Source organism: Molossus molossus, unplaced genomic scaffold (genome assembly GCF_014108415.1).
Source record: "Molossus molossus isolate mMolMol1 unplaced genomic scaffold, mMolMol1.p scaffold_m16_p_8, whole genome shotgun sequence".
Classification (NCBI taxonomy): Eukaryota; Metazoa; Chordata; class Mammalia; order Chiroptera; family Molossidae; genus Molossus; species Molossus molossus.
This window is the reverse complement of record NW_023425402.1, coordinates 50,212,471-50,234,935: the sequence shown is the minus strand read 5'-3', so window position 1 is coordinate 50,234,935 and position 22,465 is coordinate 50,212,471. Positions and strand designations below refer to the sequence as shown.

At 48.3% G+C, this 22,465-nt stretch overlaps 1 protein-coding gene across 2 annotated transcripts in view; it reads right to left on the bottom strand.

The window, feature by feature from the left end:
• Window positions 1-22,465, bottom strand: part of LOC118621718 (prolyl endopeptidase) — a 107,427-nt gene that overhangs the window by 8,024 nt on the left and 76,938 nt on the right. For both annotated transcript variants that reach the window (XM_036249077.1, XM_036249078.1), the window contains 2 exons: window positions 2,401-2,537; window positions 1,197-1,291 (listed from right to left, as the gene is read on the bottom strand). In XM_036249077.1, the coding sequence (XP_036104970.1) occupies window positions 1,197-1,291; window positions 2,401-2,537 (232 nt within the window). The remainder of the gene's footprint in view (window positions 1-1,196; window positions 1,292-2,400; window positions 2,538-22,465) is intronic.

Here is a 22,465-nt window from a genome sequence, read left to right as displayed (position 1 = left end):
TGACTTTATACAGAAAACCAGAGCCACCGGCCTCAGGTTCAGGAAGGTGGAGAAGAACACTGGAGGAAGGGTGGCCTCTGACACCCTGCTGTGGGCGACGAGCCCTCCTGCCTGAGCTGCGGACCAGCCCGAGCACGAGTGGCTGCCTCTGCCCCAGTGGGCCGGCCTCTCACAAATGATGGCTGATGAGAGAGCGGGCAACACGGAGCTGGTGGAGTGAAGGTGCACAACCCCCTCCACAGGACACAGGGATACGGCAAGTGAAAAACATCATCTTCAGGCTACTGGTTCGTCTATGAATTCCAGATACACAAAAGCTTGGGAGAGGGCGTGTGCTCCATATATAAAGAAAAGGAAGAGGCAGGGCTCTAAAAATAAAAATTATTCTTTAAAAAGGTTGTGACCATCTGGGATAAAAGTGAGCACAAAGGCAATACCCTCAACCGATGAGACGCTTCGGGAGGCCAGAGAATGGAGACGGACTCGTCCGTACCAGACAGGGACGATGGCCTAGCTCCTGTGCCGTGTCTGAAGCCTGAGTGGCAGTCACAGTGGCAGAGCTAGCAGGATGCTGTTTCTCAGTGATGTCGGGAAAATTGCAGAAAACAAGCAAAAGGATGCCCACACTGGGAACAGGAAAGCTCTACTTTAGGTGGCTCTTCTAAGGGAAAATGACTCGCTTTGAAGTCTGTTTTGAGACAGTCAAATGATGCTGAACAGTAAAAGCCAGGCTAACAGGAGACAGAACAAATACAAAACAGCGCCCCAGACTCACTCCTGCCAGTGACAGACACAAATCTACCCAGTGCACTGCCAACAAGGCAAACAATTCTGAGTATGTCCAGAGCGAATGCTTCGGAAAAATAGGTGCTTCATTAAACAGAGCACAAAAGAAAAGAAAATGTGGAAGGACCAAGTGTCAGGGAGGTGGAGGGAAAGGGGTAAGTGGGGGAAGGAGACTGCACTCGGGCAGCGAGCACAATACAACCCACAGATGCTGAGCCGCAGACTGTCCACATCAAACCGCTCATTTCCCCGACCAATTAAACAGCTTTAAGATAACTTCACTTTTTAAAGGGGGAGTGATGCCTGCAACGTGTCTGAAAATATCCATAGTTTTCATTTGTTTAGTCAAATGCTTTTCCTGCTCCTACGCCCCTCACAGCTCTGTGCCGTGTCTGTGTCTGAGACCTCACCTTTGTGCCACATCTCTCCGTATTCACCGCCTCCTCTGATGTTGGCCACGGCGAGGACGCCACCCATGTGTCTCACAAAGATGAGCCTGGACACACTGAGAAACAGTGAAATGGTTAACCTTCCGGTACCTGCCTGGCAAGGACCATGTTATTTCCCTCCATCTCAAATACTACTACTACTAATGATAATAATAATAATGTATCCCCGAACACACTCCATGTGTAATATCATCTAAATTGGAGCCCATTATTTTTAAATCACTGGATTAAAGTAAAAATAAAAATAACTTCTGATTAATGTTTAACAGCAAAGCTCACACGTCACGAGCATTCAATATATCTCACCTGACTATACTGGTAAATAGTTTCACTGTACAAAGGGAACAGAAAGTTCTTAATGCACACAGAGAACAAATGAGGCCCTCATGTATACGGAATCTCTTTTTTAACAACGACCGTGGCAAACAGAACCCTGCCAGCCAGGTGACACAGGCCTGGGAATGGTCCGGGCCTTAGCAGCACCCAATCATGCCCCTGCTACGTTTCCCCAGGATCTCTCCCCATACTGCTCAGATGGGAAAAGACGAGAAAGGTGGATCAGATTGCACGGGGGGCATTATTTAGAAGTCGGCTTTAAACTGATCTTGCTGGCAGGAGTCTCCTTGCTTTTATTAAAAATGCTCAAAGTAAATTCCATTTTATACTAGGATTGGGATGTTAAAATTAAGTTTGCAAATAACTGACAGAAGACATTTATCTAAACAATAGCAAAAGTATACATTTAGATTTTTCTCCCTGAACCTAAGTCATTGGGAAATAATCACAGAAACAGTGTAGGACAGTTTAAAATGGATGAAGTAATGGAACAGAAAACACATTTGTGGCGGAATGTTAAGACAGTGTTTTAAGACTTCCGCTGCTGCAAAGTCACTCCTCCCGAAGAGAACACCGAGGGCGCAGGGTGGTGGCAAGGGCCAAACGGCCCATTCTACTGAAGACACGAGATCAGCCTGCAACAACCCTGAAATTCCTGGCCGAAAATGCACGTGAACACACAATCCTGCCCCTCCGTGAAAACGACGAGCAAGAAATATACGGCTAAATATGTTAGAAAAACATGATTTAACAGACTAGGCTGTGGTTTCTTTCCATGGGAGAGAGGAGAGCAAACATAAGCCGCAGTGCCAGAGTGCTCAGCGCTTACCTGTAGTTGGGTGTGATCGATATGTTGAAGCCACCATAGCCATATAAGAAGGCAGGATGAGAGCCATCCAATTTTATGCCCTTTTTATGCACGATGAACATTGGGATCTTTGTGCCATCCTTGCTAGGGTAGAAAATCTAGAACACAAGAGAGCAGAACAGTCAGACTTAGCCCTACTGAGTCAGCACTTACATGCTTTTCCACGGGGAACACGCACAGGTATAATTTTCTCTTCAAGGTGCAGAGCAGCAGAGCGGAAACCCAGCAGCAGAAAGGGTATCTGACGACGGAGCACTTTCGGTTTCCGCGGAGACAGCGTGGAGCAGCGAAAGCACACGGGTCTGAACACAGGGAGAATGTGAATTCCTGCTCCACCGCTGTCCGGCCAGGTGGCCTGGGCATAGCGCTCATCCTCCCTCGGCCTCAGCCCTTCGCCCTCGATGCGGCCTTCACGAGGCACACAGAAAACACTTGTCTTCCGTTCCCAGCACCGAAACGGTCAGATCTGGCCATCCTGCCAAACAATTCAATCTAGGGAGATTTCTTTTCTGGAAAACAAATTTCACATTCAACTTCCTCTCTAAATGTTAAGATACTCGACTTGCCCTCATTTTTCTATGTACAACTATTTTTGATGTTAGCAACAACAAAACATATATTAGCTTAGAAAGTAGATGAGGAACAACACAAATCCTATTATTTCAGGCGAAAGACATTTATCAATTTAGGTTCATAAAACCTTCTCAAATCTGAGCAACCTCAGGCAAGTTCAGTCAACATTTCTATCTTCATTACTTTTTGGATAAAAGGATAAGAAAGAGAATATTAAATGCTATTCAAAAGATAAGCCACAGGATAAGAGATAAGCCACCAAAAGCTGATAATGGCTTTTTTGGACAGAAAATGTGTAGATGGCTTTCTCTTTGGGCAAACATGGTTTCTTGACCCCAAATGACATTTGGAAAGTACTCAGCTTAAAATGTCTTGCTGACCTTCCATGTTACAAACAAGGCCGTAAGCCTTTACACATAGTGTGACTTGCAGCCATATATTAGCCAAAGCTTTGAGGTAGCAGTTCTATTGTAGAAAGATGCTACAAAGTGCTTGGAAAGAAACAGTGGGGGAGGAGATGCAGATTTGGGCCACAACATGTGCCTGCAAGTCTGGCAAGAAACCTGCCAAGAACAGTAGTAGAAAAAGCATTCTTTTGTGACTTGGAGAGAAATACTGAGAAAAAGATACATCTGACAGTTTAGGAGTCATGGCGAATACTCTGCAGAGTTCAACATTATCAAAGGAGCAGTTGTATTTAGAGTTAATTTAGTGGCAGTTAGCAGCCTCTAATCAAGTATAACTATGTGGGTGGTACAAGTAAATGCAGAGTAAGAAGAACACGTGTCAAGTGACTGGCTGGGGCTAACGAGCTAAAATCGAGGGCCTTTGGGAGAATCTGGAGCACCCAAGTCACATCATGATCTTCAGTGACTTTAATCAATGAAACTGATGACCTGCCGGTCCTGACCTTCCACAGGTGTACATGCCTCAATGTCAAGACCTTTGCTTCTACCCCCCCATCCACTTGCTCACTCACATATTTGCTCTAAATCCCTGGCACTGCACTAAGCTCTGAAGACAACGGTGGACGGGACCTGGAGAACTGGCTCTCACAAGTCTACCTTAACTGAGTCAGCTGTTCAAAACCCAGTGTCCCCTCCGGCCACCCCCGACCTCCCACCTATCCTGAGAGCCTGCCCTGGCACCAACCCCTCTCCATCCAGCTCACTCCCCACAGGCAGCACCCTCCTCTGTCCCCAGTCAGCAGCCCCGATGCACCGATCGTCCCCCTAAGCTAACTCTCAGACCTCCTGTTCCGAGTGCTCCGTCTTGCCGCTTTGTGACAATGGGGCTTCCTTCTCTGGCACCACTTTTCCTGCTACCACCTGCGGGATCTGCAACGCCCGCAAGTGGGTCTGCACTGTCCCATCTGGCTGAACAGCAAGGGCATCCTTCCAGAACCCCAACCAAAGCACCACGTCCCCGTTGTGCCCGAGGCTGTAAAGCTACGTCCAAGCTTTGAGTTGGCGGAGTTCTCATGTTAAAGTAACATTGTGGCCCTGGCCAGTTTGGCTCAGTGGTTAGAGTGTCGGCCTGAGGACCAGAGAGTTCTGGGTTCGGTTCCCGCTAAGGGCACGTACCTCGGTTGTAGTTTGTCCCCGGCCCCGGTTGGGGTCATGTAGGTGGCAACCACTTGATGTGTCCCTCTCGCGTTGATGTTTCTCTCTCCCTCTCTCTTCCTCCCTCCCTCACTCACTCCTGCTCTATCTGGAGATAAATGCAAAAATGTCCTCGGGTGAGGGTTAAATAAATAAATAAATACACTGTGAACACGGTCCATAAGTGAAAGGGCCCTGTGAAGGTGGTTACGATGAAATCATCTTCAATACTCCTTACAAGAAGGCTATTTCAGTCCTGAAATAAATATATACACCTCACATATGCCTGCATATATATTTTATCAACTCTTCCTGTGCAGGCGCACACACACGCAGCAGCATCCTTTGCCATCCCCATTCGTGGAATTTTCAGATCTTCGGAAACAGACACTGGGAACAGCCCCCGCCATTTTCCGGCACGCACTTTCTACTTCCTTCACTGAAACTGGCTTCCTCCTGACGCCACTGCCTGAACGCTTTCTTTAAGAGGCTTTGGGTCATTTTCTTCCCCACGGCCCTGGATCTGCTCAGTTAGGAGGACACGCTCGTCAGCGCCTCGTCTCCGTGTGGTGCCACACCGGAGAGCTGCAAGCGGAACCCAGGCCCGGTTCCGGAACCCCACGGGCTGGTCCTCCTCTGTGGCGAACGTGTTCAACACGCAGCTCCCCAGCCTGCCTTCCAGAGATTCTGACTCCACAGGTCGGGGTGGGCTCCAAACTGCAGATTTAGTATGCCCCCTAGCTACTCTGACGTGGGTGAATCTCGGCGCAAACAACTAGGCAGGCCGTTTGCTTTTATCACTCCCTCTGTTCTCGTCAATTAACATAAACTAAAACCCAGTTATTTTCCCACAGTCCTCGACAACTTCAATACGAGACTCGATAATTCTCTTTCTCCAGCTCTCCTGTGATTTTCTTCAGTGACTTTATCAATTAAATTGATGACCTGTCCAGCATCCTGACCTTCTGCAGGATTAAATGCCTCAATGTCAAGCCCTTTGCTTCCGTCCCACCATTCAAATATTTGCTGAGTCCATGATGTGCCAGGCACTGCATTGATCACTGGAGACATAAACATGAACAAGCCCTGGATGGCTCCTTCCTTCACAGGACTTAACGTCTACACAAATAGACCAACAGGCCCTACCAACACCTATCGCCTTAGCTTTACCTCGGCCCTTGGAACTTCAAACTCCTGCCAGGAACTCTGACATCCCCCTGTGACTACAATTTGTTCTCTCACCACCTCCTTCCCCTCCTTATTTCTGGAGTATCTGATATATATATATATATATTTTTTTTAAATCCTCACCCTAGGACATTTTTTACATTTATCTTCAGATAGAGCAAGAGGGAGAGAAGGGGGGAGAGAGAAAGAAACATCAATGTGAAAGAGACACAATGACTGGTTGCCACCCACACAACCCCAACCAGGGCCGGGGACAAACTGCAACCAAGGTACATGCCCCTAGCAGGAACCAAACCTGGGACTCTCCAGTCCCCGGGCCGACGCTCTACCCGCTGAGCTACGCTGGCCAGGACTGCTTTTTTTTTAAAACTCTTACTATGACATTCAGTCCCTTTTACTGTCTGGCTGTTGGCTTCCCTTGGGCTTCCTTGCACAGCCTGGGACCCTTGGCCGGCCCTTTAAGTGTTAGTAATGCCTAAATACCTCTAATTCTCACCTAACCCACTGGATTCCTTCTCTCTGGGCTACTGGGCACTCAGGAAATGCCAACTCACTTGATGACAAATTGATAATACTTGAACTCATGGGCTTTGAACTTATGCCTTATATTGCCCCTCCCCCAAATGAATTCCGTATGCTTTTTCCTTGTTTTTATTTGCTTCTTGTGCGTTTTCAAAATATCTTATATCTTTTTTTGTTCCTATATCAATTCCAGAGTAGTTGTTTCCAATGTTTTCCATTTTCTTCCATTCCCAACACCACCCATTTACATCCGCTACTCTTTGTATCTGGTCACCTGCTACGAGCTCTTAAAAAAAAAAAACTCCTGCCAATTTCATTCACCATCTACAACCTCAGAGAAAGAAGGTCACCGCCTTGATTCCATGCCTCCCAACTCCACCACCACCTCACTCTTCAATGACAACTTCCTTTCTGTATTCTCTTCCTATCCTTGGCATGCAAACTGGCTCACATTTCTCCTATCCTACATAACCAAACAAAAAACCAAACCCCTTTGTATTGCCCTGCCTGCCCCTCAAGCTAAATTTCCATCTTTCCCTTCCTTGCTGGTCCAACATCGCCACAGTAACCGACGCCCACAACTCACACTTTGTTACCCTGTTCACTCGTCCCCACGCTCTTCCGAAGGGCGTCAATGAACATGTGTCTTTCTTCTAGTCCCTCCGTCCCAACATCCACCCAGTGGTGGTGTACACCATTCCCAGCCTTTTCCTAAGTTTACAGAGACACATCTATGTGTAATTATTCACATACAATTATATGTGATTATTATATATGGTTATTATATGGCAACACACAGAATCAGGCTAATATTGGGCTACAACTTAACACTTAGCAAGACATCATGGAAGTCTTTCCAGGTTAAAGCACTCAGATTTATCCCATTAAAAAAACGGCTGCCCTGGCCAGAGAGTCCTGGGTTCGGCTCCCGCCTGCGGACCAGAGTTCTGGGTTCGGCTCCCGCTAGGGGCACGTATCAAAAAAAAAAAAAAAAAAAAAAAAATTGCTGCCTAGTATTTCATTGTAGAGATGTATACACATTTATTTAACCATTTGTTCACTGACAGATATTCAGACTATTCTTTTTTGGTTATCAATGATGGAATACATCCTTTTAAGATAAATACTGTATACGCATGCTTTCTGTAGAATATATTCTTAGACATAAGATTGCTAGATCAAAGTGTATGTGCATTTAAAAATTCACTAGATTTTGAAAAATATGTCTCTAAAAATGGTATATCAACTTAAGCTCCTAGTGACAATGATTAACTAAGCATCCATGTCTTATCAGCAGTGGATATTAAAATGGATTTTAATTTTTGCTAGTCTAGTAGGCAAACAGTACCATCTCATTATTGCTTTAAGATTCAGCTTTTTAATTAGTAAACATTTTCATCTATTTATTAGTCATTTCATAGCTCCTCCTCAGAGAATAAACTATGCCTATCCTTTTATTGTGTTACTGTTTATTGAAACTCTTTTTACATGAAGGATATTAACCGTTTTTTTCTGTCATGTTTTATTTATATTTCTTTCCAGTCTATAACCTATTTTTTAACTTTCTTTGTGGTATCTTGAATAAAGATACCACATATATATAGGAATCCCTCACCCCAAGTTATAAAAATATTTGTCTATATTTTCATTTTGAATTTTTACATTTATATTTTTAACCCAAATGGCCAACTTTACACACCATTTACTGAAGAATTCTTCTCACCCCACTGTTCAGAAATGCCATTTCTGAACTGATTTCTTCCCATCTGGCAATGGCTTCTTTGGCTTCCTGGGTAGAGTATTTCTCTGGTTCTCTCTTAATTCCTCTCATTCTTTTTCAACCTTCCTAATCGATCCATTACTGGCTCTTCTTCCTCTTGCCAAATGCTACTGTTCTGCAGTTTTCTCTAGTTGGTCTTCTCTTTTCTCTCTGCAAATCCCCCTTGTCACCTCACAGAGTGCCAACAAACTCCTGTGCTAAGGACTTCCATGTCCGCCTCTGCCGGCCCGTGACCTCTCCCTGGCATGTGCTCCTCTTTCGCACCCGCTTAGTTCACTCTCTCCTCGGCCACCCAGTTGCCAGCTGAGTCATATTTGTGCCAGGGACCCCCTGCCAGGCAGGCCCTCATTCAGTCATCTCAGTTCTCACGATCAGGACCCACTCCCACATTTGGCAAATCTGCTCAGAACGCTCTACTCCATTAGCCTCAAACCAACTGGTCTCCGACTCCTCTGATTTGCTCGAGTGGAGTTGTGGTAGGAAAAGCAGAACCTTAAACTACCATCAGTAGCATACAAGAGTTATAATGAAATTTTTGTATATACACGGTCCCTGACTTACAGTAGTTTTATAGTTTTCTGACTGTATGATGGTGTGAAAGTGACATGTTCAGTAGAAACTGTATTTTGAATGCTGCTCTTTTCCCGGGCTAGATATATGTGGCGCTGTGCTCTCGTGACGCTGGGCAGCGGCAGTGAGCCAGCTCCGTCTGCCACACACCCAGACGGTAAACAACGCTACAGTGTCGTATTGAATGCACCTTCAACTTATTGGGATGTACGCCCATTGTAAGTCAAGGAGCATCTGTGTATGTAATACAACAGCCATCACTGCTGGGTGAGTAGACAAGGGTAGACAATTGCCAGAGCTTAAATCCATGTGTTATTTTTCCATTTGCAATAGCTTATTTCTACCACAATACTCAGGTTCAAGTTAAAAAAGCAAAAGCACTGTTTTCCCCCCCTTTTTTCCTCTTACTTGTTACCAAATAAGACAGCTGGCAATATACATCGATTCTTTTTGAGTGCCCACTGTAGGCCCACCCTTGAACTGGATGACAAAGCTCTCATGGGATCCTTAGCAGACGGGAGCAAAGAGCTCACATGGGATCTAACAGGCGCCCACTAGAGTAACAGAAAGTAGGTCCGCCATGCAGGCTCCTGACACGAAGCTGGCGGGCCCTGCCTCCCCCTCCTTGCTGTCAGCCGCAGAGCAAACGGGGGTGCGATAGATCCAGGTCAACAAGGAGCCGTGATACCAGTGTCAGCCACAGGGTCTGCCCCTGGCACGCCTTGCACCCCGACAGACAGCAACCACCAGAGTCCGACAGACCCCTTGCAAGGACCTGTGTGATCTCGTAAGAGGAACTGCTTTAGCATGTTTCAATATGAAACCTTCATCAGGGACACTACAGATAAAAAATAACATCACAACAGTGATTCAAAGCCACAGTTAATTCTAAACATGAGTGAGCCAGCCAAAGGTTGATTAAACATTGAAAAGAAAGCTTCTTTCCTTAAATTTTGTTTCCTTCCCCTTTAAAAAAAATTCTTCACTGTGGAGACTCTCACAGCAGCACAACACTACTCCACATGAAACATCAAGAACATGAAGCACGAGGCTCGGGGACCGCAGCCGCTGAGAAGCCCTCCTGGCTCTCGGTCGAGGACAGCAGCAGGTATCTCCCGAGCAGTAAAGGGGAGCTGGCGTCAGGTCGTTCTCAGCCCTGGCGAGTCAAGATGACGATTCCAAATTCTGGGGATTTAAAATGCTTCAGATGTGGAGATGGTCACTATAGGGCCTCATCTAGCCGGTCACCTCTCTTATTTTTACAAACGACAAACCTAAAATCCACAGGAGTTAAGAAACTTGCCAACGTAACCCTTATGTAATATTACCACTCAGGTCTCCCAAGTCCCTGGTCCAGAATTTTTTCTATTGTACCACAAAGTAATTCACTTCAAGTATAACTTCCTTGTAAATATCTTTATTGGGAGTAATTATGCAAATTTTTGAAAACGTTAGACCCTTTGGCATAGATTTAATATATTCTAAACACCCCCTCCCCGCACCACCATGATTAATGATCTCTGTGGAATCCAGGAGGCAAATATTCTGCCGGAAATACTACGCTTTCTTTGCCTGTTTTTGTTACCCTCTTGAAAAGAAGGTTCACTCAAGCACGTCAAAAGCCATTTTCCAGATAAAGGGGTTATTATTTATTTATTTTTAAGCCAAATGGGCTTGCTTGGAAAGATGATCCTTCTCCACACAATATCAGTCAATGTTACCATTTTTTTTTTTATCCTCACTCGAGGACACTTTTCCATTTTTTGTTCAGATAGAGCGGGAGGGAGAGAGAGGAAGAGAGAGAAAGAGAAACATCGATGTGAAGGGACACATCGAGTGGCTGCCACCCGCACGACCAACCAGGGCCGGGGACAAACTGCAACCGAGGTACATGCCCTTAGCGGGAACTGAACCCGGGTCTCTCTGTACCGCAGGCCGACGCTCCAACTGCTGAGCCAAACCGGCCAGGGCAATGTTACCATTTTGAAGACAGATTATTAAAATAAGAATCCTACCATAGCCCATCATGCTGCTCTACTAAAAAAACTGTTTCAATAGTATTTTTTTGGCTTAATGGACAGAATTCATTTCACAAATAAAACAAAAAATACTTGTGAGAACCATAAAGAAAGCATCCCCAAATTTCTAAGCCATTAAAGTTAAAGCAGCTTCTACTTTTGTACATTAAAAACCATATTCTAAAGAAGGATTCCTTAGCAGATAAGAGCTCACAGATCTTTGGACTGAAACGCTTTAAATGAAAAAAACTACTGAGGGAAAGAGAAAAGGTTTGTGTTTATACGAAGTGCACAGCCTACGATGTCAGCAGTGACCCACCCTTATTCGCAAGCGTGCCTTTCCTGAGACATCACCGAACAGAAGGTGGTCGTGGTCTGAAGAGTGCTCCGGCCCAGGCGGCCAGTCACGAACACTGTCCAGTCCCCACATCTGAACACGGCTTCAAACGGAAATAAAAAATCTGCCTTTAAAGGACAAGGAGGAGCAAGTAAACCCAGCAAATCAAGGGAACATTACTGTTCTTCAAAAAATGGCATCCCTGATGAAAGGATCGGCTCTCTCGACTGGAATGATTACTTTTTTTGAGAGGAAGACGTTTAGTAACAAAATCAATCTTGTTAAGACACTCAACGATGTGTCCTAAGCTCCTGAGGGCAGTCTACACTCTGGAGTCAGATCTGGTTCAGACCTGGTGCTCTCTGAGGCCAACGCCAGGCCCGCGTTCTCTCCAGAACCGGACGTGATCCTCCACCAGGGCGGACGGCAAGGAGCAGGCCCTGGGGAGAGAAGGTCTGGCGATAGCAACTCCTGCCTAATTTTAGAGCCTGACAGGTATAAAGGAGAATGTTCATACAAGGGCGTTGAGCTTCCCTTTTTATCAGCACTGACAGAGGCCACTTATGTGGCCTGTGCTAAGTGAGGCAAATACATCTGACAAGAAGCAGAGCTGCTGAGAAATCCCGGGTCAGCGCAAGCGGGGAACAAGGGGGCCCCTGCTCCCCCCACCTTGCACAGGTCCTGCGTGAAGCTCTTCCCGGGGCTGGGCAGGCACGGCAGAGCTCTGCCCTGGCTTGGGTTAAAAATACTAGGCTGGCATTAGGAAGTCGTAACCCTATCAATTTTCCAGGCATTTCAGTCTAGAGGAGTGGGGAGGAGCTTAAGAGTCACCTTTAGGTGGAAAATTTCCGTTCCGTTTTGGTTTACTTTTTAAAGGATGGCTGGAGATTTCCATAAAACTGGGGATTTATTAATCCCCATAGGGCACCTCAATAACAGCAAAGTCAGTCTATTAAAAATCTAATGTCTGGTACATTTCTTCAGTACTCACAACGTGCTGAGTCTGCAGGAATGCATCAGCTCTCTAAGGCTTGGCCACCTGTCCTTTTGAATGACACACCCATTCCCAGTGCCAGAGCGAGAGTGGAAGGTCCCTGACACGAGAAAGGAGGAGAGGCAGAGGCACAGCTGGGGCTGGGCTTGGCATTTTGATGGGTTTACCTTAGAGGTGTTCAGGTGTTTTAAGGGAGAAGGGCATTCGGGGCTATGATGAATAAAGGCATTTAGGACTTTCTTTTTTTAATCCTCACCCGAGGACATTTTTGCATTTATCTTCATATAGAGCAGGAGGGAGAGAGAGAGAAACATTGATGTGAGAGAGACACATCGACTGGCTGCCTCCCACACGACCCCAACCGGGGCTGGGGACAAACTGCAACCGAGGTACCTGCCCTTAGCGGGAACCAAACCCGGGTCTCTCTGGTCCGTGGGCCACGCTCTAACTGCTGAGCCAAACCGGCCAGGGCAAATTTAGGACTTAACTGCAGAATACAGAAGCTGTCCTCAGTTCCACTGCTCGGATTTCTCTGTGGTCAATGCAAACGCTTCATCAGACATTTCACTGCAGAGTCCCCAGAAAGCAGCACTGTTTTTGTGACAGGCACGTGTCTCAGGAGCGCTTGCGGGTGCATCATTGCCCTGTAATAAGGCTCACTACAATGGGATTTAAATCGCATGTGGTATGCACATTTGTTTGTTTTGCTCTTAATGAAAACAGCAGGATAAATCAATCATTGGGAGTTATGAGCTCTGCACTGTTTGCATTCAATAAACATTTACTGAATGAATAAATGAGATACAATCTCACACACCCTCTTCTCCTCACCTGGCAATGGGGCAGCCCTGCCATCCAACAGGCCTCCTGTTTCCAATCTGGGCACCTATTACCAGATTACTCTCCCAGGGAGCTTCCTTTTAATCTAGGCCACTCCTTGATTGAAAATATGCGGCCCTGGCTGGTATGGCTCAGTGGTTAGAAGGATTTCGGGTTTGATTCCCCATTGAGAGCACACACCTGGGTTGCAGGTTCGATCCTCTGCTCTGGTCGGGGGTCATACGGGAGGCAACCAATCAACATGTCTCTCTTACATCAATGTTTCTTCCCACCTTTCCCTTCTACTCTCCCTAAAAGCAATGGAAAAGATATCGTTGGGTGAGGATTAACAACAACAACAACAACAACAACAACAACAACATGCAACACCTCCCCATTCTGTAGAAAACGGACTCCACATTTAGACCAGCAATGGAAACTCTCCACTCTCTGCCTTCAACCTTTGTAAATCCCTCTCAACCTCAACTGTCCTCTCCACGGAGATGCCCCTTTCCACCTCCAGACGGACAGCCCACTCCCCACGTTGCGTGCCTTCAGACGAAAGCATGACCACAACAATCCCCTGGCTTCCAGGCATTCGCTTGCTTGGCCCCCTGCTGGTTCCCAATGCTGTTGTCCCCAGAGCTCCATCTCAGGCAGCTTCTGGCTTTGTGCGGCGGACCCTAGTAAGGAGCAGGGCTTGACAACAGCACGACTGGCAGCTCTTTGCATGTGGGAGCCCCTCTGTCAGGAAGTCCTTCCTTCCCTGAAAACGTCAACATAACTAAAAATACAGAAAACAAAAGTTAGCCAAGGCTCTGGAGACAGAGCCCAATGAACCTGAATTCCTGTATAAGCTAGCTATCAACTGAAATGTTCACACATTTTTTTTTTGTTATCCTCACCTGAGGACATTTTTACATTTATCTTCAGATAGAGGGGGAGGGACAGTGGGAGGAAGAGAGAGAAACATCATGTGAGAGAGACACATCGACTGGTCGCCACCCACAGACCGGTGGGGGCTGGGAACAAACTGCAACTGAGGTGCACGCCCTTAGCGGGAACCGAAGCCGGTCTCTCCGGTCCACGGGCTGACGCTCTAACCACTAAGCCAAACCGGCCAGGGCAAATGTCCACACATTTAAAAACAAATATTAAAATACCTGCCAGTTAGTTTCTACATCTTTCACAAGAGAGTTTTCCTCCATCCTTTATTTAGGTCAAAATACATGTTATTTATTTTACTTGATTAATTTAAAAACAGTTACATAATTCTTACCATGTGCAAAGCACTATTCTAAGGGCTTTATAAATATTCCCTCATTTTAATCCACATATGAGGTCTTTCCACGAATACCCCATTTTTTCAGAGGAGGAGGTCAATCTGACCCAGAGAAGTTACTAGTCCACATCATATATCTCCTAAGTGATGGACTCAGGATGTGAACCTGGGCTGTCTGACTCTGGACTCCAGGTTCTTAGCCACCATAAATGAGGGATCTGAAAATCCCCTGTCCTCTCCTCCAGGGGCACCTCCTGGACCCTCCATGGCAGGTTGTGCCCTCACGTGTCCCCTGCTGGGGCTGTGCGTCTATTTACCCCTGTACCTTGAACGGTACCCGGAAGACAGCACGCACTTGAAAACAAAAGCTAGATCTGTGCGTGAATGATGCTCAAACTGGACCCTGTGCTCCAAATCATGCAGCAAAAGGGTGTTTCAAAGGGCAGTTCATTTAAAAACAAAATTCCATACTAGTAGCAGCTGAGAGGTTGGCGTCAAAATGATGATAAGCTGAAAAGTAATAAAATACAAATTAATTCTGGTTGAGGGACTTGAGAGGCTACATAGCAGGGATAAGGTTACAACTTTCCAATTTATTATTAATGAAAAATATTTACTATCTGACGCCTGCCTTACACGCAGCTGTTCATCTGTTTCAGCAACGCCACCGCGGAGGAGCTCTGTGCTCCTGAGCCGTTCAGCTGTGCTCATTCACTGCATGAGGCTGTACCTGCATCGTAAACCGGCCGAGGACGCGCGCGATGCATTTCAAATCCTCATTAACTCAAAACTACAGCAGACCGCTTATTTATTTTATTGCTTTCAAAAAATAACATCAATCACCAAAACGCCGAAAAGACGAACTCCGGGCAGAGTGTTCAATAACAGGACAGAAAAGAAGCGCGGAGCTTTACAGATCTGTGGCTGGCAGTTGCGCATCCTTAAGCGGGGGGCTCGAGAGAGACAGATGTCGGAGCGAAGGGAGAGCAGCGTGCCAGCGAGCAGTGAGGCGGCGGGGGGGACGCACACGCCGATCATGCAGACATGGTCCTGCACCGAGGGCAGCCTGACCGCAGCCCGGGAAGCAGGACGCGGCCCTACTGTTCAGTTCCCATTGGAAACAGGGGCTGCGAAACCCTGCGAGAAGCTCACGCATACAGTTTTATCACAGAAAAACGGATGGTCGGAATACTGATAAGGTGAATTTGGAAGTAAAATCTGAGGCACAAAGACTCTGACGCCAGTCTCTGTTGGACACATCCAATGCTGCTAATACACTCTGATCCACTTCAGACACCACAAACGCAAATCATCCAAACACAGCCCTCAGGTGAGTCAGAGGCAAGAAAGAAACCCATCAAAAAAGACTGAGTTGCTTAATCATCAAGAAGACAGCTCACAGGCACCACAGTGCCTTTTACGACCCCCACTGGGACACGCGGGGCCAGGAGAGGACGCAGGCCGGCGAAGGCAGCGCCAAGAAGCGGTCAATTAGAGGAGGCAGAACCAGAGGCTCAGAGGAGCATCGCGAGCAGCCTGCAGGAGGCAACTCACCAGGGAAGAAAAGAGGAAGGGGAAACATGAAGGAAATCACGAAGTTCAGAAACCTAGCTTCAAAGGTACAAGCAGAAATTCTTCTGCGATTTACAGTCCCAACTTGGCTGTATGAAGTGCTTTCTATCTGTGCAGCAGAATAACAGCAGCAAAAATGTCATCGGCGAAACCGCAGGTTTTTTCTTTTGGTGGCTATGAAGAGCCCCCTCCACCCCTCATTTCCCCAAGCACTATCATGATGGAAAGATCTCGTCTATTCACTTTAAAATGTGAATAATATATGTTTAATCACACACACCTTTTTATTATCACCAGTAATCAAAGTGGCATTAAGACAGTAAGAAAACCAGTATCTAAGAAACAGGAAAGTTTCAGGTGAAGAACCAAGTCACGGTCAGGGAAGATCTGGAGGAGAACGCCACGCTGCCCTGACGACAGATGGCGTCCTGGGTGGGGGGCGGGGAACAGGGACGACTAGGAGGCGTCAGGATCTGCCTGCAGAGAAGCTGGCTGCAAAGCCCACATACCCAGCACAAACACTTTCACTTGGTGAATTTCGCCTACTATCTCTTACCTAGTAATTGTCGCACAGCCCCAGCCTGGGGAGAAGACCCCTCACTCCTAGAGGCAGAAGGGCCTCCTGCTCTCCCACCTCTGCTCCAGTCCATGGCTACTGGACTTCCACGGGCTGCGCTCAGAAGCTCCCGGCCCACGGCCCACGGCCCACGGCCCACGGCCCACCCCGACACTGCCAGCCGCACGCATGACTTCTCTGAAACACCATATGCCGACCTCCTGGAAACCTCTCCCCTGGCTCCCAGGATGCAAGCTGCCCCCCCTCCCCCCCCTCATACTACCTGTTAGTGCTTCCCTGAGATACACACTCCTTTTGGATTTTCAAGCCAAGCCCACTGATTCATCAACCGGCACCCTTCCAGCCCTCACAATTCTCCCTGACTCCTGACCCTGATTCTCTGAGCCCCTGGGTAGATACCAGTATATTTGGCAAAGGCCCTTTCAGGGGCTCCCCCTTGTAGAGGGGATAAAACCCCACCCCATTTGAGTGCATTTCAGACCCTCAGGGTTTGGACCTGGCTCCTTTTCCTGCCTCTGGGTTCTAGCCATGGTGCCAATTCCTCTGCTTCTGCACCAGCTCCCCTCCCCCAAGTCCTCCTCCCGACTGCCCAGAGCGCCCGCCCAGGCAGCCAGGTTCCCAGGAGCAGTCTTGGATGCTCCTCTGGGTTCCCAAAGAACCGCCGGTCAACTTCCCAACAGTTTTTCCTGCCATCAAACTGCTAAAAACGTTCGATTACATCCCATTTCCCCTAGGAAATGTGACCTTCCGTACACTCCCAGGACTGCCAGATCCCAGGGCGGTAGCTTAATAACTGTCTGTGAAATATGACACAGACGTATTTACTTACGCTATCTCCTCACTTGAAAACTGCACTGTATTTGAGTTGGGATTCGTCAGTGTAACTACCATTGTCTGAAGCGCCCATGGAGGCCCAGGGCTCCAGAGCCGGACTGACTGGCAGCATGGAAGACAGTACATGAGACACAAATAGTGAAGAAGACAAGCACCGTGCACACAAATCAATACAAATACTGAGAAGTGAAGAAGGAAAATTAAATCCGTGAAATAAGCTGCTCTGGAAAAGTGTTAGAAAAGCTAAAAGCCAAAGGGAGAAAATGAAAACGTCCCAAGTCTTGAAAAAAAAAAAAAATCCAAAGTAATGATCACAAACTTTCATAAAACATGAGGGATGGGTTAATTGAATTTACATGTTAGCAGAATTACTTGTTTTATAGGTCAACTTGTCCAAAAGGTTCTCAAACATCTGTAAGCAGGCAGCAATGCAAATAAATGTGTGCTAGGAAAATATAAATTTTTTTTTTATTTTGATGCTCTAAGAGGGAAGAGCAGTATTATTTCCTGCTTTGGTCATTGACTATGACCCAACATTCTCCTGAGGACTAGATCACACAAAACATTCCACCGAAGTACAGATGAAAGTCAACACCCGTTTTCTGATAATACTGTTTGTTGTGAACGGACAGGACCAACTACCATGAGAGAGGAGAGGCGGATGGCCCGACACCAACTTTACAGACAGGAAATGGATCCTATGTATAGGTTTCTGGCCACCACAACTAGACAGTTTCAGAATGTATCATCTATCACGGCCTCTCACTCAAGTACTTACACATACCTACTCTGTGCTCTGGGGACACAAGCATGCGCAAAACCACTTTCTAAAGAGCATAAACAAATGAAAAGGCAAGGTCAGCTGGTGATGGGGAAACCATGAAGCTGGGTGTGGTGGGAGGGGCAGACCGCTGTCTTACACAGCATGGAGAGGGAGGGGATTCTGATGGCGCGTGAGAGGAAGTGAAGGGCGGGGTGAACACTACAGGCTGGGGTGGGGGGCGCGGGGGCTGTGGGGAGTGCATGCTCACTTGCAAGCAAAGCAAGGAAGCCCGTCTGCCTGTAGGTGAGTGGACGAGGGGAGGGGGGCAGGGGCCGACTGTGGGGCGCATGGGCATTACTCAAAGCTGGTCAAACCAGCAGACGAACATAATCATAAGGGACATGCTATTTATTAAGAAGCCAGTTTATCCTATGAAATAATAGCAAACAGTCACTTCCTTTTGACAACTGATCTCAGAACTGGCTGCCCTGTCTGCTAACACTGACCCCAGCTGGGAAGCCTGCCCGCTAAGGTATCACGAAGAACACAAATCATTCACCCAAACTGACACCAGCACCAACCCTCAGTGCTGTGGGGGTCGCATGTTTACAGGAGACTAGCTCGGCGACGTCACCCAGGTGAGTTCTCTGGATCACACGCACATGTTCCCACTGACGAAACAGCAGCCCTGACAGGCCCTGTGGCGGGGGGCCAGTTTCATCTCTGCCACACGCCGGCCCCGCGCCGGCCCCGCGCCGGCCGCGGAAATGGAGAATGAAGACAGGGCCAGCGCCTGCGGTACCGTGACGCAGCCCAGGGGCCCGGTGGCCGGCAAGCCCAAGCCCTGCCTGGCGCTGCCTCCCTACTTCCAGCACCACCCTGCCTTTCTTTCAGGCCCTCGGCATCTGAGAACCTGTGGGCCCCAAGCCAAGTTCCTGGGTCACGTGTCCCGGGGGACTCACGGAGGCCCCAAAGCTATGGGCAGAATTCCAAAGAGCCCAGTGGGAGGCAGGCCTGTGAGGTCAGCCTGCAGTTATCAGCTGCTGGGCAGAAGCCTGACTGGCAAGGTCTATGTTCAGTAAAGAAGGAAAACAAACATTAGTTTAAAAAAGTGTGTTGACAAACTCTTCTATAACACTGAGTCTGCCAGAGGAAATAATAAGGTCCTTGGAGGAGAAAGGAGACTGACTATTCAAAGGTTTTATAGAGCTGCTTGTATTTTTAAAGAAAATGCCAGAAAAACAGAAAGCTTGACAGTAATGAACTGGATTTCTATTGGCAGAATTTTGTGCGCTGTGGTGGAAGGATTGGGCCAGGTACAAGGCCACCCCTCCGGCGCCTCCCCTGCCTGCTCCAGGGGGCCCGGGCGGCAGCAGGGTGAGTGCCCCCGCGCTGTGCTCCATGCACGGGGAGGATGGCCATCCCCGGTCCACTCAGGAGCTGCTCTGTCCTCCAGGCATGGTGTTGACGACAGTATGTGACTGGGATGGGACGTGATGCTTCAGACAAAAGGTCTGCGGGCGCCACGGACATAAAATGCTCTCTGTGCCACAGGACAGGCGAAGCCCGGGTGGGGAGGCGCCTCAGGCAAGGCCTAGAGGGAGCCCCATCTGTGGTCCAGCCAACAGCACCCGGGAATCGAGTGTGCGGTCTCTGACTTTAAGCCCCCGGGATGCGGCGGTGCGTGTTAAGTGTGAGGGCCTCGCCTGTCCTGAGTGACACAGCAACCAGGAAGAAACAGAAAATTCGAATGCTCAACATTCGAGTGTCTTCCCACGCCTGAACTGAGTGCGCAACAAAAACGTACATATTTCAGAATTTTAAAACTACTTTTGGATTTATACTTGAACTCAAAAATTGTTAGGAAAAATAATCGGTAAGAAGACAGAGAATCCAGGGCCTGAGAGATCCCACGGAGAAGACGCAAGGAGCTCGTACTTGGAGTCGCAGCTCCGGGGCCCTAGGCACTCGCACCCGTGTCCTCTTCCCTGGAAGGGAGGCCAGTGCCTCCACCAGGGCCGGGACCCCGCACCTTCTCAAGGAACTCAGCTTCGAGGGTGGATCCCTTCCTACTAGAACCAACCCATCAACACACCAAAATAACCTGTTTTCTCCCACTAATAAGACACGCCGCTGGCCTCACGCACCCCTCGGCCCTGTGCCGTCCCGCTTCTGCGAAGACCGTCTGTGCACCAGGTTCTCCACTTCCCGCTCCCCAGACCTCCTCCCTGAGCCGGAACCCGCTGCCACGAAAGCCGTGGAAGGCTCGTTTGTAAAATGTTTTATGAAATTAAAGACTGATTCTTTGGGTTGATCCGTCTTAGCACAGCTGTACACGTTATCCTTCGGAGAGAAAACAACACATCTCACGTCCTCTGGAGGGGGCAAGGTGTCAACCACAGCCGTCGAGGGTCAGAGCTGTGCAGTTAACCTACCGGAGATTACTTTCTGACTTACAAATATTTTTAAAGTTTTAAAATATAAGGCTTTCAGAGTGTAGCATGAATAAAAGATGGTTGTAACTAGACAAACAATGCGATACGGTAACGTCTGAAAGCTAGCTCATCCCACAGCCCTCGGTCCCTCGCCCACAGGAAGCCTGTACCGAGCACCTGCCCGCCTCCCCCTTCTCCACATGCCCTGTTCAGCTGCCACCTGCCTTTACTGCCCACTGACAGTGCTCTGGTCAAGGTCACCAACAACTCCACTTGGTCAAATCCCAACTCCTTTCCCTCCGTCTCTGTCCCACCACCCGGGTGCCGCCTGCCACCCCCTCCTTGACTACCTTGGCTCCCGGTCCACCCGGCCCTCCGTCTGGTTTCCCTCACACCTCTCAGCTGCTTCTCGGGCTCCTGTGCTGGTTCGTCCTCCTCCCACTGACCCCTGGACGTGGGCTCCTCAGGGCTCACTCCTGAGCCCCCGGCACGCTACATGCTCCTCCTCGTGATCCTGTCTCTGGCCCTGGATTCAACAACACGCTCACGCTGAAGAGCCCACGTGTATGCACCGGAGCTCTCCTACGACTGTAAGACTCAGATACCCAACTCCACATGTGACGTGGCCAACTGGACGACGATTCGGCAGGCACCACAAACCGGACGTGTCCAAAACTCTCTTCCTCCCAGACCTACTGCCAACAACCTGACACGGTGCAGGCTGCTCAGATCTGAAATCTCAGTCACCCTTGGTGCAGCCCTGTCCTTCTCCATCCACATCAATCCCTCAGCATGTCCTGTGCACCCTCCTTTCCAGGCATAATCCAAACACACACCAGCCCACGTCCACAGTCTCCACGTCAGTCCAGGCTAACTTACTTCTCACTGTCTACTGCTAAAGATGTCTATCACTCTGTGTCCTACCTGCCCTTCCATCTATTCGCCGCACAATGGAAGATGGCTTTCTTAATTTTTAAAAATATTTTTAAACTATTTTTTTTTTTTAGAGAAAGAGGAAGGGAAAGAGAAATAGAGAGAAACATCGATTGGCTGCCTCCTGTATGCCCCCCACTGGGGATCGAGCCAGCAGCCTGGGCATGTGCCCTGACCAGGAATTGAACCGGGACCTCTCAGTCCATGGGAGACGATGCTCGATCCGCTGAGCCACACTGGCTGGGCAGAAGGATGGTTTTCTTAAATCAGAGCATGTAACTTCCTAGTAACACCCTGCAGGGACTCTGCACCTGGGCTCCCTAACAAGACCACGAAGGCCACGAGGCCACAGGCTCTGCCCTGCCTGACGCCTGTGCCCATCCTGTCCTCGCTCACCATGACCCAGACTTCGCTCAGGTCCTCTCTGAGCCAAGTGCTTTGTTCTAACTTTCTGGGCTCCTTTCCCCTCATTTTCACGCGGTTAGTTCCCTCTTTGCTTTACATTTCCACTTCCATGAACATTCAAGGAAACTTTCATGGACCACTCAGTCCTTTATTTCATTTACAGCCTTTCAGGCAACTTAATTTCTATTTATTTTCTGTTCACTTGTCTTTGCCTGCATATCCCCTAGGGACACAGACCACGTCTCTCTAGGTCACTGCTACATTCCAGTGTTTAGCACAATGCTTGGCACAGAGTACATTCTTAACAGAGACACAGAGCAGACGAAGCAAGTCGTTTTCCCCATCCCACCTCCGTCCGCCACGCTGAGAGAAACCTCAGAAGGCAGGAGAGACCTGCTGGCACGGTAGGGGGCCTGGCGGTGCAGCCTTCGGGACCTCAGCCGGGCGGCTCCAGCAATGCCCCGCGCTTTGTCCTTCCTCCCTGCGCATTCTGAGCAACGGTCCAAAGTTGGCACCGCCGGCACAGTCCCATCTGCAGTTCTGAAACCAACACACCAGGCAAAGTTCAGCGTATTCGTATGTTCTCTAATCTCTTCCAAATGTTTAACATGTGTGCACATTAGTTATATGCACAGGAAACGACGGCTGAACGAGACAGACATTGTGCAAAACATGGAAAACGTCAGGGTCCAGATGCAGGCAGCACATACACAATGACTTTTACTTGCACCCCTAATGGATCTGCTAGAGACTCAATTTCAGAGTTACCCACTACCCTAATCAGAGTCAAAGAGCAGATTCTCTGCTGATGCCTGTTAATATC